Source organism: Triturus cristatus, chromosome 8, assembly GCF_964204655.1.
Source record: "Triturus cristatus chromosome 8, aTriCri1.1, whole genome shotgun sequence".
Lineage (NCBI taxonomy): Eukaryota > Metazoa > Chordata > Amphibia > Caudata > Salamandridae > Triturus > Triturus cristatus.
In genome coordinates this window covers 40,809,416-40,827,827 of record NC_140591.1, presented here as the reverse complement: position 1 = coordinate 40,827,827, position 18,412 = coordinate 40,809,416, and the positions used below count along the sequence as shown (strand labels likewise).

The window sequence follows — 18,412 nt, the reverse complement described above, 5'->3', positions numbered from 1 at the left end:
GAGAGAGTAAAGCTCTCCATTGTGGCATTGTGACAGTTAGCAAGATCTCCATGCTGGACTATCATTTAGGGTATACAAATCAATGTCAACTGAGAGTAGACTGTATCAAGTTAGCATGGAAGTTCATGGTGTGAATGATTCATGCTTCAAATTTAGTTTAGCGTTTTGCAAAGCAAGGAGAATGCTTGGACAGTGGTATAAATTATCTGCAGCTTTCCATCGCATGATCTGCTTTTCTAAAAAATAAGCTTCATTTACTTCCCCATTCGGTATGTTAAAGTCAAATCTTTTGAACCTGGGAAGCACACACTGCTTCTCCTGATTTTTATCAGAAATAGAAGACATGCATGTATGTCCCCGAAACCATTCCTGTGCCCAAGTGTGCACTACAGACCGATTGCCATGAAAGTTAACATTGCTGTTTAATAAAGGAAAAATGTATTAACATGTAATCCTTAAAGCAATATTGCCAACAAAGCAGAATGACAATATCTATGCTAAAGTGTAATCTGTACACAAGGTAGAGAAACATGTTTGAAACTGGATTTTTATTTATAGATATGACAAGATTACTAACAGTAAGTGAAATCAAACATTTTTAAAAAGATAAAAAATGCATTCTGATTTTTTTTCTATTAAATATAAATAGTAGGACACCATAAGGATGGCCAGATGAATCAATGTCACATGGATGCTGCGTAACAGGATTTCATTGAATATACATTAGTACATTGCAGGTATTGTAATCATGGTTCTTTTTCAATAGAAACTGACAGACCTCATCAACATGACTGTTAAAAGAAAATTTAAGACTTTAAAGGTTTCTGTAAAATGGTGTTATCTGGCCACACATCATAATGAATACATAAAAAAAGAAAAAAATACAAAAAAATATACTCTTCAGTTTACAAGCACGCAAATTTGCCAGATCTGAACAATGACATAGGATCATACTTTAATAGAGGAAACTCACATAGCAGTTAATCCAGTAATATTAATGGGGTTCTGGAGGCATTTCATGGGTGTCTATGAAACATGGATTTCATCACCAAGTGAATAGCCTCAAATCAGTCTGCAGCGCTTTACTATTGAGTTTTGTTGAATCAATATTCCAATGATACAAATTCACCTTTATACAGACTTCACTTACAGTTTTTAATAAACAATCGCATTTGAAAAATGATAAACTATTCAACCCAACTGCCATAAAATAATCATGTAATATAAATATAAAATATATAATATAAAAAATACAAACTGAATAACTTTCATGAAATGACCCTACATTCCAATCTAATGGATCTGCTCATATAAACAAACCACATGGCCTTTGGCCTTGTTGTTTATAACATCATCAGAACCCCATGATGAAAATGTACATTGAAATATACCTGGACTTTAATGTTTACAAAATTCATTAAGGCCTTCACCATCCCCATGTACATGAATGGAATAGAAAAATGTGCCACATGGTCAACAAAGTTTAAGGTTCCCAACATACAGAGTAATCGGATTAAAGAGCCATCTCTCCTTACAGCATGCACAAGGCAACATCCACAGTGGGAGGGTAGTTTCAACATATTATTGTGTTTTTCCAAAGCTAGAAAGCACAATAATTGAATCTTACCAGACATTCGCAATGTCTAGACACGGTTTCTTCATAAACCTTGTAACTCTGCATGCTGAAAGAAGCCCTCCCACGTTCACTGTAGCCAAAATTATTTTCTTGGATGTGTTGCAGAAACAACTTATAATTTAATAACAGCCTCCATCTTTGGGGAGACGATTGGCCTAACGGCTAAGTTGGTCGACCTCAAATCTGGGGAACCGGGTTTGAGTCTCGGCAACGACACTCAACATCCTGTGATTCTGGGCAAATAATTTAATCTCCTCGTACCTAACAAAAATGAATGTGTCCTTATGTATCTCAACTGGTGCTCATGTAAAGTGCTCTGATACCTGATAACTTCGGGTCAAGGTCTCGCTATATAAAACTCCGGGAAAACAAAACACATCATATGTGATGCCTATGTATGAGTTTTCCTGTGTGTATATTTGCCCAAGCACGTAGTTGCAAAAAAGAATGGAAGCCCTTCTCACATCTCTCCAGATGTTATTTTCTCATTCTGTGTTCACTATTTAACCACTATGCATAATAAATCATGAAAGCCATTTCTTTATTTACATCTGCAAGAGGTGTTTTATAGTTTATGAACGACTGAAACAGCCTAAATATTTTATGTTGTTTTTCCTATGTGTGATTACTGGTGGCATTTTAGGGATATTGAGCTAGCAATGCCCATTCCACCTTCACTGCATTTGTAGGATTTGTCTTCTGTATGCCTTCACAGATGGATGGTTAGGACTGATGCTTGAGCAAATATCTTTCCACATACACTGCATGTGTGTGTTTTTCTCAATTGTGTGTTAGCTGCTGACCCTTTAGTTGAATGGATTTACTAAACGTCTTTCAACATTCATTGCATTTGCATGTTTTTTTTTCTGTATGCCATTGCAGAAGGATGGTTAGACCGGATGCTTGAGTAAAGCTCTTTCACATTCTCTGATTAGAGTTTTTCTCCTGTGTGTTAGATGGTGGCTCTTTGGATGCGTGGATTTACTAAAGCTTTTTCCACATTCGCTGCAAGTGTATGGTTTTTCTGCTACATGCATTTGCAGATGGATGCTTAGGATTGATGCTTAAGTGAAGAAATTCCACATTCATCCATGTGTATGGTTTTTCCTGTATGCATGCGCTGGTGGATCTTTAAAGTTGATAAATGAGCAAAGCTCATTCCACATTCACTGCATGTGTATGGTTTTTCCCCTGTGTGTGTTCGCTGGTGGCTCTTTAGAAGTGTAGAGCTACTAAAGCTCTTTCCACATTCACTGCAAGTGTATGGCTTTTCTCCTGTATGCTTTCGCACATGGGTGGTTAGGTGTCCAGTTTGAGTAAAGCTCTTTCCACATTCACTGCAAGTATATGGTTTTTCTCCTGTATGCCATCGCAGATGGATGGTTAGGTCTGATGCTTCAGAAAAGCTCTTTCCACATTCACTACAAGTGTATGGTTTTTCTCCTGTATGCCTGCGTAGATGGATGGTTAGTGCTGATGCACGAATAAAGCCCTTTCCACATTCACTGCATGTGTATGCTTTTTCTCCTATATGCCATTGCAGATGGATTGCTAGGTGTGATGCTTGAGTAAAGCTCTTTCCGCATTCATCACATGTGTATGGTTTTTCCCCTGTGTGTGTCAGATGGTGGCTCTTTAGATACGTAGATGTACTAAAGCTCTTTCCACATTCACTGCATACGTATGGTTTTTCCCCTGTGTGTGTCAGATGGTGGCTCTTTAGCTGTGTAGATCTACTAAAGCGCTTTCCACATTCACTGCACATGTATGGTTTTTCTCCCGTGTGTGTCAGATGGTGTCTCTTTAGAGTCGCAGATCTACTAAAGCTCTTTCCACATTCACTGCATGTGTATAGTTTTTCCCCTGTGTGTGTCAGATGGTGTCTCCTTAGTTGCGTAGCTTCACTAAAGCGCTTTCCACATTCACTACAAGTGTAAGGTGTTTCCCCTGTATGCATACGTTGGTGTATCTTTACAGATGATAAACGAGTAAAGCTCTTTCCACATTCGCTGCAAGTGTAAGGTTTTTCCCCTGTGTGCATACGCTGGTGTTTCTTTAAACATGATAAAAAAGCAAAGCTCTTTCCACATTCGTTGCAAGTGCATGTTTTTTCTCCTGTATGTGTTAGGTAATGGCTCCTTAGATTTGAGGATGTACTAAAGCTCTTTCCACATTCTTGGCATGTGTATGGCTTTTCTCCTGTATGCCGTCGCAGATGAGTGGTTAGATTGAATGCTTTAGTAAAGCGCTTTCCACATTCACTGCAGGTGTAAGGTTTTTCTGTGTGCATTCGCGGATGGATCTTTAGGTTTGCTGAGAGAGTTAAGCTCTTTCCATTTTCGCTGCCTGCGTCTGTGTGTTCTGCTGTATGTGTTTGATATTTGTCCCACAGAGCCGATGATTCATTAAAAGTCATCTTACATTCATTACACCTAAATAAGCTTTCTGTTTGGCTGTTAGTGGTGGCAGTGTGGGGATTAGAAGTTATTAAAACTCTTCTCACAAACACAGAACCTTTATGTTATTCCTTTTTTGTTTGTTTGTTTGTTAATGAACTCTCAGTTGTGATGGATGATGAACCCTATTGCCACATTCAATATATCCTCAAGCGTATTCCCCTGTGCATGGTTGATGCTACTTCAGTAATGTGGAGAAGCCAAAGCTTGTCTTTCGTTGTGTGTATGGTTTTTTTTCTTTGGGGTTTAGAGTCTAAGAGTTGGTTATATTTTGGCATAAATCATGTTAATGTGTTAGCTGACTGATCATTGTGGTTCCTGAATCACTAACTTTATTTTAATCTTCACTAGGTATTTGCAGTATATCTGATCTTACAGGACTGATAACATATGTATGATCTTTCTATCAGGAGCTGTGTTTTTAACCTGCGTTATGGACTTTCTAGGATGTGTGCAAAGAATAAACCTCACAGCTTATCTAAATAGTCTTTTTCTTGGACAATATTTATGAAATACACACAAAGTTCAAAACTCAATACCAAGTCGTTATGATCTAGAATAATGTTCTGCATTCCAGGTAGCCAAACACTTCTTCCTTTTAACTTTCAGATGTCTGCTTCACGATTCATGTTTTGTATACCTATGTTTTGTATACCTCTTTCTAGGGATTGTAAGGTCCAGCCAAAACTGCGTTTATGATGGACTAACACCATAGTATTGATATTGTCATATTAGAGAGGGGAGCACTTTTTTTAACTACCTGATCATTATCTAAGATAAAGGGTGGTATCTAGCATGTTTAAATTTTGGATGTGTTCTGCCAGTGTAATATTAGTGATTTTAATGTATTTGGATGTTTTGGGACCAGCAGCATAGATGCCCTCAGTCTCTTGAAGCCGCTGGATTGCACTTGATGTTCCTGCAGGATATGTCTGTGCATGTACGAGATTCTCTTTCTCCTACTGAGTTGTTCTATTTCGAATTACTGTTTGGCATCATTTCTGGTTCTTCTCGAGTATCAGATAGCTTTCCAGTATTGTCATGTTTTCTTCAATACTCTTCATCTTATTACATGTTCAGGAATCTCCTCTCTGTGGAAACAAAAATACCTGTAATGTCTTTAAAGAAATGTTCAGGCACCGGTAATTGCTCTAGGTTGCAAAAGTACATCTTTTTAGCTCACTGTACCACTATCGACAATAAACATTCTTAAGGAAATCGGCATTCATTATTCATGCTGCAAGAAAATAATAACAGCCCAATTTGGGGAGAGGATGTAGCCTTGCGGCTAGAGCGGTCGACCTCCAAGCTGGGGAACCGGGTTCGAGTCTCGGCAACGACGCTCAACATCCTGTGATTCTGGGAAATCACTAAATCTCCCCGTGCCTAACAAAAATGAATATGTCCATCTGTAACGAAACTGGTGCTCATGTAAAGTACTCGGATACCTGATATCTTCGGGTCTAGTTTGCACTATATAAAACTCTAAAAAAACATTTTAAAAAACATGTACCAGAGTCCACATTCATTTGAATAGTAACATATGCAACAACACATAATGGTGTTAACCTTGTGGTCCTTGGTCAGTGAGTTGCGTTTCAAGTCCTATGCCACAGCAAGACAATTAATTAATACATTTCACTTTATCATGTTCATAGCTTAGGAAATAATGTTAAAATGGAGAAAAAAAACAGAATCATTTTCAAGACAAAAAACAAATCCTAGAGGGAAAATGAGAATTGGGTGGCATGTCGAAGTGTATGATGTCTGTACGTTTACTGACAAAGACAGGGGCCAAGCAATGTCTATATGATCCCAAAGCACGATTAGAGGGGCTGCCACATTTCAGTGTATTACTGCTTCCTGCTGCATGCACAGAGATTGGCCATGTGTTCAATAATGGTGGGTTTATTAGGTTCCACACAAACAGTTTAGAAGGAGGGCAGTTCTTAGTGTTTGCAACCTTACCATAAGTAATTAAGTTGAAATGGCAAATTTCTTTCAACACTATCCACAATCTCAAACAAACTGCTGTGAACCATATGGGGTGCCATTAGATTTCGATGTGCTACATATGATGCACAGATCAATCAGGACGCAACCAGATCTGCTAATCAGATCCAAGTAAGATGTGTAAGACTAACTGAAGCTGACTTGAGCAAGACTTATGCACACGTTAAAACAAGTTCTGGGAGTGCCAGATTTAAAATGACACAGAGCATATTAGACTCCCAAATAGCTACATGAGATAGGTTTGTACCAGGTATGGAAATCGCAGAGCAGATTTTTATCCACATATTGTAGTCTAGTTCATTGCTAGCACTCTACTGTGATATAACAGTAAACTCATTGAAAGGTGTTTAAACAGACAACAATTTCTGTATTTACCCTGCTATCCGGTAGGAGAAGAATAGCAAAGCACTGGTTAGACTGATCAGGCTCAGCAAGAGCCTTAAAGCTGCTGGTCACTGGAGTGTTGCTGAACAAATTCACATGCAGAGCAAGGAAATGACCCTAAACCTAATGAGCACCTGGGAAGATGATACAAAATACTGTCTTAGGTGATGGATGTCTAAGAAATGTTGCCTTCCTGAAACACAACACAGCCTAGTTTTATACCTGACAGTCATTCTTTAGAGTACCCTTTTAAACAATTAGTGTAACTGATTTAGAATTATTACACTTTGTAAGTGTGCATTAGGCTGTAATTGATGACTTGTTGGTTTGGGAGATCACCCACTTGATACTATGTTTGATGCTTGTATTTTAAGAATATAAAAACACAATACAAAAAAAATCTGTCAATGCACCAGAAAATGGGAGCTTGGAGATCATCAAACAATAGTCAAAATACTTAAAGAAATGTCTAGTACTTTAAGAGAACCGAGCACCTTCTAACTGGTGCATTCAGTGCAACTAAAACTATCAACTAGAAAATGTAATGCTATGTACAGACTTCCCTCAACCCAACCTACAGCTACTCACAAAAACGGCAGCAGATAGTGAGAGAAGGTATGAATCTACGAACCAACTAACAACAATGACACCACAGACACTGAGCACCATACAAGACCAAAGGGCAACATACTACAATGGAATGGTAACCTGCAGACCCAGCAGCACAGACACAACCCTCTCCAACCACAAACCAAACATATCCTAAAATGTAAAGATGCAACCCTCCAAGAAATGTGGGAAATAAACTGCAACAGCTCAGATGGTAAGAGACAGTGCTTAGGGTCACAATAACTTTGGGCCAGAAACAAAAAGGAAAAGCAAAAATAGCAGTACTGCAATGAACATCGAGTGGCAGACGCTGTTTTAATGTTAGAATGTAAGATACCTCAACTGGGAAACAATGCAACGGCACATTCATTATACTGTGTATTAAAAGGCAGTGTAATTCTTTTTTGTCACACTAGACAAATACTTAAAAACTTATCATACCCATCATGTGCTAGTCTTTGTTATGATATGGCCAGAATTCCCTGATCCTGGTCATAAGGCAGTCAAGATGTGTCCAAACACTGCATCAAACTGCTGGAGTGTGGAGTTATTTACACAAAAAACCCACCCAAAGGGCAAAATGCTAGTGAAATCTACCTGGCCTATAAAGAATTTCACTTTTCAAATCTACTTCCTAAATTAATTCTGTGTTTGAGCAAAAAAAGCATTAAAAGAGTTCTATTTGGTTTTATTAAAACTAGCACAAATTAAATGCTTTGCAACAATGCTCAACTCAAATATTTTGTAATAGAAAGTGGTATTATTGTTGTTTGCACAAAACATACTAACACATAACAAATGCTGTGTAATAGGCAATTTCAGGTAGCTTGGTAATCACTGTACACTAAGCAAGATGAGGCCCATTTAATCGGACAAGCTGCTCTGAACATTATGTATTTAAACAGCTACTGTATCAACATAGAGGGGCACTCCTTGACCATATGTGCACAGCAACCATTGTTCTTATACCCAAGGTTAGGAAGCCTGCAGACAGGTGTGTTACATCCTTCCATCAGCTTTTTCACCTCCCCTTCCCACTTCTTACTTCTTTGTTACATCATCTGGATGCTTGCCAACCTTGGCATGCGCCATGTTTACTTTCCATCCACATTCTAGATTCTGCATGGTTTGTTGATACTGGAATCTTGTCTGTTGCCCAGTTGCATCTGGAGCTGTTTATGGATGGACCTTCATTGCTGTGCTGAGAATAAATCTACCATAAAATCAACTGGATATTGGACTCTTTTCAACATTGGTGACGCGCTAAAGAATCACTTGTCATCTCCATCAGCACAGGTACAGAGTGCTTCTTGAACCTATGAAGACACTTTAATTTTCTTCTACTAATTGGAATACTATTTTGCTATACATTACTACTATTTAACCCATTTACGGATTTTAAAACGCCGTAAGTGCCCATAATTCATCTTTACTTTGCAAGTGTTTTGATCGTACCAGCTACTATATTACATTGTTTTTCATCCTTTGATTGCACCAGCGGGAGACTTCTAAGGCTAATAAAAACCAATTAAGGTTATTTTGTTTACAATTCATTACTTTGCGTGATTTGATTGCACCAGCACGTGTGTATATGTATTTGTAATGCTCTGATTGCACCTGCGGGAGAGTTAATAACTGTCATTTGAGAAGTTTTACTGTGCCTTACACGGATTTCACGTTGTTTTGTCTGAGAGAGTAGTCATCGTGATTGGCTACGAGGGAACCACATTCTTTGAAAGATAGAGAAATCACGATTTGCTACGAAGGAACTGCATTCTTTAAAAAGATACTGTACAATCTGCCGTACTGTCATTCTTTGTATTCATCAGCAGCGTCTTTCAAAACAATCGGCGGCGTCCTTCAAACAACGAATTCCACACGGAGCGCGCTTCGAGCGCCATCACTGTGACTGTCGTCTTTACACGCACGCAACAAGACACGTCAGTTCAGCAGCAGCGTCAACAACGTGCAACGTCATCGGCGGCCATTTTGGTTACCGTGGTAACCGCAATACATTTTGTTTAGATGCTGGTTTTCCATTTTGTTTGTTGATATAAGAACATACGAAGCATTAACCATACGGATTTACCAACAGTGAGTTATATTTATGAGTAGTTTGAAGATTACTCGTTTAGCAAATTATTCCAATTATTAACCAACGTTTGCATATAGTTTAAGGCAATTTACCGTTTTCTTCCAATGATACATTATACTTAAGGACAAGAATTTATATATATTTTATGTATATTAACTATTACACATTATTTAGATTTAGGAATTTGTTATATTATCTCTTAATATATTTATTGTGATAAGCATCATTTTACAATGCAATTTAATCCTTCAGCTAAATTATTGCAATTGAAAGGTGATCCACCCATGCCATGGTCTAGGTGGAAGGGAGAATTTATAACCTAAATGAAAGCTATAGATGGGGAACGCATGGGAGCGGAATTAAACAAAATATATTTTTGCATTGTCTAGGCTCTGAGGGACAGGTAATATTTAGAACATTACCACAAGTGGTTGCACCAAATGATGGTAGTCGAGATAATATCAATGTATACACTGAGGCTCTATTGAGAATGGAGAAAAGGTTTAAACCTGTGACAATTATTGCTTTAAACAGATTTAAATTGTATACCAGATCGCAGAAAGAAGAAGAATCATTTGATGACTTCTTGACGGCTTTAAGAGCATTGTCTATACATTGTAATTTTGGTCTCATAACAGATGAAATGATAAGGGATCAAATAACTGTACATGTGAAAAACAAGAAAATTCAAGAGAAACTATGGGTCATGGGTGATCCCAGTTTGGCTGAAGCCATAACTGAAGCTAAAGCGTTAGAACAATCTGAGAAGTGGATGGAAGTAGTCAAGCAAAACTCTAACAAAACTACTACGGAAGAAGGAATACGTGTCCTTAAACTCAAAAATGAACATCCTCAAACACGTTACATGCCTAGCAGAAAATCTAATGGGAACAAATTTAACTACACCCAAGCCCATAAAAGAAATGATAATTCCTATAGTCATAGTGTATGCTATAGGTGTGGTAACAAGTCTCATATTGCTTCTTTTCCAGGTTGTCCAGCAATAAATAGAAAATGCAAAAATTGTGGCAGGATAGGACATTTTAGTAGTGTATGTAGGGATACGCAACACTACTATGTTATAGGTAGTAATGATATTGTCCAACCCTGTGATCTGATATCCGACATGAACAAGGGATTTGTAGTATCAATTATCGATGGTGTTCCGGATGACATGATGAAATCTCCTAATTGTGAATTTCAAATTTTAGGAGGAAAACTCATGCTTATGGTAGATTCTGGTTCTCCGTGGACAATCATCACACAGCAGTACTACCAAGAAAAATTAGGTCACATGATACGATATGATAGCTTACAGCCACCTGATATAATAGCAGAAAATGTTGACGGTATGAAAATTGACATTCAGGGTTTCTTTCATGTAGAGTTACATTTCAAAAATAGATGTGCAAATGTGAAATTATATATTACACAGAAAGGTGTTAATTTATTGGGACGGCGCGACCAATGGAAATTGGGTTTAACACTGAACCCAAGGTCTAGTGAATCTGTGTCTTTGTGTGATGATAAATTATATAAGAAAATTGCAGTAGTTAATACAGAAGAGGTCGAATTGAGCTGCAGAGAAGAGAAATTAATTAGTAAGTATGACAAAATGTTTTTTGCAATAAATTAGAAAAGTTGAAGAATTTCTCACATTAAATTGTGCTAAAAGATAATGTTGCACCAGTCAAACAAAAAAATAAGAGGTGTGCCAATCAATATTAGGGAGGAACTCGGAGGAACTCAAAGAGATGTTGAAGGAATTATCTGATGAAGGAATTATTGAGGCTATTGAATCCTCTGAATGGGTTTCACCGATTGTTCTTGTTCAGAAACACGACCAAAAATTGAGTCTGTGTGGACTTGAGAGCTTTAAATTCAAACATTGTAGTTTACTGTCACCCACTACCGAACATCAATGAAGTAGTTTCTATGTTTGAGGGTGCCCAAATATTTTCACCACTAGACTTACGTTCAGCGTACCACCAGATATAATTAATGAAAGAATCAGAGAAATACACAGCTTTCATCACATCATTTGGGCTGTATCAATATACAAGAATGCCTTTTGGATTGGCGTCAGCAGCGTCAGTTTTCCAGAGAGTTATGTTTCACATGTTCAGGGACGTAGATGAGTATGTTAAATGCTTCCAAGATGATATCTTGATCTTCTCAAGGTATGAGTCTGAGCATGTGTTACATCTGGATGAAGTTTGTAAGAGGTTAGAGAACCATGGTCTCACACTCCAGGCACATAAATGCAAGATGTTTAAACGTTCAGTTGAGAATCTGGGGCATAAATTGTCTGGAGATGGAGTAGTTCCAAAAAAAAGTAATGTTGATGCCATAATTAAAGTTCCATCACCAGCAAACCAAGAACAACTTTTATCATTCGCAGGGATGTGTGAATACTATAGTAAGTTTGTGGAGGGATTTGCAACAAAAATGGGGCCTTTAAGGGTTTTGTTGAGACAGAATGTAATATATGAGTGGACAAAATAACAACAGAAAGCCTTTGAGAGCATAAAAAAAAAGATATCGTGATTGCACCCACTTTGAAACCCTTTTGAATGAAGAAAGAATGCATTATTACAGTAGATGCTAGCCTTTATGGTTTAGGAGGAGTTCTTTCACAAAAAGAGGGCAAAGAGAAATGGAATGTTGCTTTTGCATCACACACTTTGAATGAATGTGAGTGGAAATATGCTGTGATAGAAAGAGAACTCCTTGCATGTGTGTGGGCGGTTGAACATTACAGGTTATACGTATGGGGCAGTAAATTTACTCTTAGGACGGACCACAAACCGTTAGTCAACATTCTATCCACGGGTGGGGGTTGGAACTCCACAGCCAGAATTGCAAGGTTAACTTCTAAGTTGCAAGAATATAATGTCAATACAGAGTATGTGCCTGGAAAGAAAAATGTCACTGCGGATTTCCTTTCTCGCTTACCCTGTGACGAAGATAAGGTAAACATCACCAAAGAATGTGACTTTGTTGTTGCCATTGGTGATATTGTTTCCATTGGTGATATTGTTTCCAACCAATTTCAGGAAATCACTGAGGACAAGTGGAATAACTGAACAACTAGATGACAGGTGGTGTGATTTAAAAAAACATTGTTATAGATGGATGGCCGAAAAAGAACATGGTAAGACCAGACCTTGTACCATTTTTCAATGTATCAGCAGAATTAGATTTTGAAGGTGGTTTACTGTTTAAATCAGGGAAATGTGTCCCCCCTAGAGGCATGCAAGACATCATACTTAATATAGCCCACAAAACACATCCTGGAATTTCGTCCATGAAGCGGTTGGTTAGAAGTTTCTTTTGATGGCCAGGCATGGATAGGATTATAGATCACATGGTCCGAGAATGTCACAAATGTGTATCAAGTGAAATTTTTGGGAAATTGCATGTTCCACCATTGAAGGTTGTCAAATGGCCTGAAGTGCCATGGCAGAATGTAGCTTTTGACATATCAGGCCCCTTTAGTGGTTTGCCTGAATGTTCACGTTTTGCTTTGGTCATGATTGACTATCATTCCAAATGGCCAGAGGTTAAATTTGTTTCCAAAGCTATGAGTGCAGTAATTGTTTTTTTCCAAGAAATTTTTGCACGTGAAGGGTGTCCCTCCATCTTAGTTACGAATAATGGAGTACAGATAACCTCTAGAGAAATGGAAAATGTTCTCAAAGAGTGTGGCATGAAACATAAATGTACATCTTTATGTCAACCACATGAAAATGGACAAGTGGAACGCTTTAATAGAGTTCTCAAGACTTGTGTGACTAATTCATTAAAGTTAGGTGTCAATTAGATGAACTCTTTAAGAGAAAAATGATGGGTTTATGGATATACACCTCATTCTACGACAAAAGTCAGCCATTTCAAATTACTCAAAGGAAGGGATCCTGCGTCGTGTGTGTGTCCATGGTGGTTTAGGAACAAATGCCAAACTAAATTTATTGATAAGGAATGTGTGTATGATACTGCAAAAAGGGTTGAAATAAAACAGTGAGATGGTATAATGACAAAAGGAAAACCAAGGTATACGACTTCCAGGTGGGTGACAGTGTTAGAATACTTAAGCCTGGTCTAATGAATAAAAGTTCAAATAAATTTGGAAAGCCTATCCAGATCAGCAATCCAGTAATGATGTTGCTCGGAATAACAAGTTTAGCGATACAAATTATTTCAATACAAATATAATTGATAAAATGAGCAAGGAATCCGTTGCTTCAAGAGTCTAATTATCAGATCGCATGATACAAATATCAAAAAGGTTTAATGATTTTGTATAGTCATGTTGATGCTCATTTGTGTTTCAACTATTAATGAGGGGGATGTGTTACATCCTTCTATTAGCTTTTTCACCTCCCCTTCCCACTTCTTACTTCTTTGTTACATCATCTGGATGCTTGCCAACCTTGGCATGCGCCATGTTTACTTTCCATTCACATTCTAGATTCTGCATGGTTTGTTGATACTGGAATCTTGTCTGTTGCCCAGTTGCATCTGGAGCTGTTTATGGATGGACCTTCACTGCTGTGCTGAGAATAAATCTACCTTAAAATCAACCGGATATTGGACTCTTTTCAACAAGGTGGGACTCCTACAGGCTGATCTCTCTGCTTAATTCGGACACCAAATTACTGGCAAACCGATTGAGAGCGGTAATCTTGGATTTGAAATACCCAGACCAGAATGAGTTTATGCCACATAGATCGATCACATTGAACATTGCAACAGCATAAGGAATTAGGGCTCCGTTGGCAGTAGCCTCACTGGACACCATAAGGTGTTCGATTCAGTGAAATGGCCCTTCTTATTCGCCATTATAAGCATGATGGAATTTGGTCCCAGCTTCTTGAAATGGGTCAGGATGCGCTATACTAACCCTAGGGAGCAGCTAAAAGTCAATGGTGTCCTCTCTCAGGAATTCCCCTTTAGAGAAAGGCATGAGGCAGGTATGCCTCTCTCATCAATGCTATTAGTCCTAGCGATAGAGGCGCTGCAGGCATTGATTCGGATGGACGCCCAAATCTGGGGCTGGAGATGGGATCATGCATGGGAGGAAATTCTATCTCTCTATGCGGATGATATTCTATTTTTTTCTGGAAAAGTGAGATCTTCAATATTTATGGGCACTTCTCCAGCCTTGGGATAAACTGGGTGAATTCCCAAATATTACCGGCGGGCGGGCATCTGGAAGGGACATCATTTTAAAAATACCTGCTTGTTTTGAAATCTGCTGCGGGGAATACGGGGTGAAGGGGGTGGAAATGTTATCGTTAAACCTCTTTTTAAAAATGTGGCTGCTTGAATCTTGCTGCCGGGAATTACTGGGAGTTGTAAGAGGGTGGGGCCAAGGGAAGGGAGTATTTTCTTTCTCTGCATTGTGCCATTAGAGCTGCCGTTTTTGTGCACTATAGCGGTTTGCCCGTCAAGCCTTAAATGAGAGACGAGGCACGGAAGAGCCACTGGTGCAGCAAAGGCATGCCTAAGGCAATCCGGGCTTCGCCTTTCTGGGACCAGGAATGCTGCCCCTATACATGGCCAATTACAAGCACTTCATACTCAACCATCCGCTTCCTGTATGCATGCCTTTGACCTTAATCTTCCATCACGGTCTTGCAACTACTACGGTTGGTTAGCACAGCCTGGATTGTGCCATCCCCAGGGACCTTGCATATCCTCCGCAGTAGTTTGGTATTTCTATCTAGACAATTGTCGCTCATTTGCTGCCCACAAGCTAGACCTATTCGAACTTCTATCTGAGGCTAGTCCAGATGCAATGTTTCTCATGGAGACTTGGCAGTCAGAGGACTCTGGGCCCAATGTCACACAAGCTCTTCCCCCAGGCAACCGCATTATAAGGCTGCATAGACAGGGAAAAGTTGGCGGTGGAATCGCTATTGTCTATGGGGAGTCACTTAATTGCACTTCATCTTTGTCCACCATCTCTAATTGTAAGAGCTTAGCTTTTTCTCTCGCCTGAGGTCCTACCTTGACTTTTGCTGAATCCTCATATATAGACCCCTATAACAAATTCCTTCAAACTCTCCCGGAGGAAGTTGCTGGGTTAGCTGTGGAAAGGCCTAGATTTTAATCTCCACATGGATGACCTGAATGCAGTGCCTTGTCATGGTTTTGGGCTGCGGCACTAGGGGCACACTCAACTGCTCACGATCATTGTGTGGCAAAATGCATAGTGTCACACCCATAGCCCGATATTGGTGGCAATGTTTCCAACATTAAGATTCTTTGTTTACCTATGGTCACTGTCAATTCTTAAAATAATGTGCGCACTGCATATGCCTTGCTGATTCGATGTCTCTATATGCTTTGTCCTTAGCTTTTTAATTTATCTGCTCGCTTATTTCATGTGCGCGCACTATACACTGTGTGTGAAGGATGCCTTGCTCATTTGACTCCTGAGCGCGCTCTATACACTATATGTGTGGAGGTATGGTTTGCCCTTATGTTCTGACTTATGATTTTGCAGCCTGTAAATGGATAATAAGCCTTGTGTTTTATAACGTGCTTTATTTCTTACACGAAACACAGCATTTAATCTGACTGACGCCCCTCAATATGGGTTTATCTTAGGAATGCCTTGGTTACAAACCCATAACCCCCACATTGATTGGGTTCAACGAAAAATTGTTAACCTTTCAAAATTTTGTAAACAAAATTGTATCAAGGAGACGCATAAACAACTAGAAATTCAGTCGGAAGTAAAACACAATCTCGCTACAGCAGGAGAAAAAGAGACAATATTACCACCACAATATGAGAAGTTTAGAGAGGTCTTCAATGAACAAGAAGCAGACAAATGACCTCCTCACAGGGCATATGACTGCCAAATAGACTTAATACCTGGAGCAGTTATCCCAAACTGCAGAATATATGCCTTGATAGAAAAGGAGAATGAACATTTGCGAACATCCCTGGATAAATATTTGGCCAATGCATTTATCCGACCCACCAAGTCCCCAGCGGCCTCTCCTTTATTTTTTGTACCAAAAGCCAACGGTGAACTCCGCGCTTGTATTGGCTTTAGAGCTTTAAATAAAATCACAGTCTAAAACAAGTACCCTCTTCCACTCATTCCAGTTCTTTTAGACCAAGTGAAAACAGCGGTAGTTTATACAAAACTGGACCTAAAGGGAGCATATCATTTAGTGAGAATGAGATCTGGTGACGAGTGGAAGACAGCCTTCAAAACTAGGTATGGTCTTTTTGAGTATTCAGTTATGCTGTTTGGGCTTTATAATGCCCCAGCGGCGTTTCCATTTTATTTAAATGACATTTTACGAGAACATTTGGATAGATTTGTCATCGTATATATAGATGATATTCTCATCTATTCAACATCTCACGAACAACATGTGTCAACCATTCTGGATCTTCTGCTATCCAATGGGTTGTACTGCAAACTGAACAAGTGCAATTTCCATGTTACCAGAGTTGAGTTCCTTGGTGTCATTCTGACTCCAGGAGGGTTTCAAATGGCAGAACGAAAAATCCAAGCAGTTCTCAATTGGCCCATTCCAAAATCAGTCAGAGACGTCCAATGTTTCCTGGGCTTTGCAAATTTCTATAGACGCTTCATTAGTCATTTCTCTCATATAATTGCACCTATCACTCATTTGTTACGGAAAAATGTATCTTTTCTTTGGAACTCTGAGGCTCAAAAGGCATTCGATCACCTCAAACAAGCCTTCACATCAGCTCCCATTCTAGAACATCCTAATCCTGAACAACCTTACATTGTAGCAGCTGACGCTTCTGATGTTGCATTGGGAGCTATTTTATCTCAAAGAAACTTAACCAACGGACAATTACATCCAGTGGCATTCATATAAAGAAAACTATCTTCTGCAGAAAAGAATAATACGATCGCAGAAAAAGAACTATTAGCAATTAAGGACGCCTTTGCAGAATAGCGACCTCATTTGTTAGGGCAAGACACACTATCACAGTATTTACGGACCACCGTAATTTAAAATTTATGAAAATAGTACTTTAATTCCACGACAAATGTGTTGGATGCTATTCTTTTCTGAATACGTGGTTACCTTCCGTCCAGCTTCTGACAATAGGAAGGCTGATGCTCTTACCCGTCAGGAGTCCACACAACTCACTGTCCTTGAAAAACCACAAGCAATAATCGATCCTGACAAGGTAGTTTGTCTTGTAAAAACTGAAGACTTTCTGGACTCTGTGAGAGATAATCTTCCAGTTCACGTATGGAAGAAATGGATCACACAAGAAGCTAACCGACAAGTTATTCAAGATTTACCCTTTCATGAAAATGCCTTATTTGTACCCACGGAACACTTACAAAAGACAGTATTTGATTGGCATCACAACCATCCATGTTCAGGACACCCAGGCAATTTGAAGACCACTAAAGCCATTCAACGAAATTTCTGGTGGCCACAACTAACTCAAGATGTTTCCAAATGGGTTGCAGATTGCGAAATTTGTGCTCGGAATAAAAGTGATCATGGAAAAACCAAGGGGCTGTTAATGCCTTTGCCAACCCCACAAAGGCCTTGGGAACATTGTTCTGTAGACTTCGTAACAGGTTTACCTAATGATCAAGGACATACTTGTATACTTGTAATAGTTGATAGCTTCTCAAAAATGGGACACTTTATAGCATGGAAAAAGCTACCTACATCCAGTGAATTGGCTAATTTGCTGTTTCACGTTGTTCGTCTACACAGACTGCCAAGGAAAATTATTTCTAATCGTGGATCCCAATTCTCTGCCACATTCTGGTCCCAATGGTGTCGAGCATTACAAATCTCTCCAGCCCTCTCCACTAGTCACCACCCTCAGACCTGAACTCTGCCAAAAATAAATACAAAGCTGCAGGAGATAAACACCGAAGACCAGGCCCGCAGTATAAAGTTGGTGACGAAGTGTGGCTTTCCACCAGAAACATTCAATTTAAATATAGGAAAGCCTTTCATCCCAAATTCATTGGACCATTTCACGTACTCAAGCAAGTGAACCCAGTGACTTACAAGCTGAAATTGCCTCCTCAACTGAAAATCCATCCTGTGTTTCACACTTCTTTATTAAAACCGGCACCTCAATGTTGTTCCTCGCAACCGGGCCCATTGTTGGTTAACAAACAGGAAGAGTTTGAGGTACGTCACATCTTGGACTCCCGCAGACAAGGCTCTTGTTCATGGTATC

General features: G+C 39.1%; 1 protein-coding gene across 1 annotated transcript in view; it reads right to left on the bottom strand.

The window, feature by feature from the left end:
• Positions 1–531: 531 nt before the first annotated feature.
• The window catches only part of LOC146799917 (uncharacterized), a 77,933-nt gene continuing 60,052 nt past the window's right edge, over positions 532–18,412 (bottom strand). Inside the window, exon 4 of the mRNA XM_085620866.1 lies at positions 532–5,183. Within this exon, the coding sequence (XP_085476992.1) occupies positions 2,688–4,052 (1,365 nt within the window). The 5' untranslated portion in view covers positions 4,053–5,183 and the 3' untranslated portion in view covers positions 532–2,687. The remainder of the gene's footprint in view (positions 5,184–18,412) is intronic.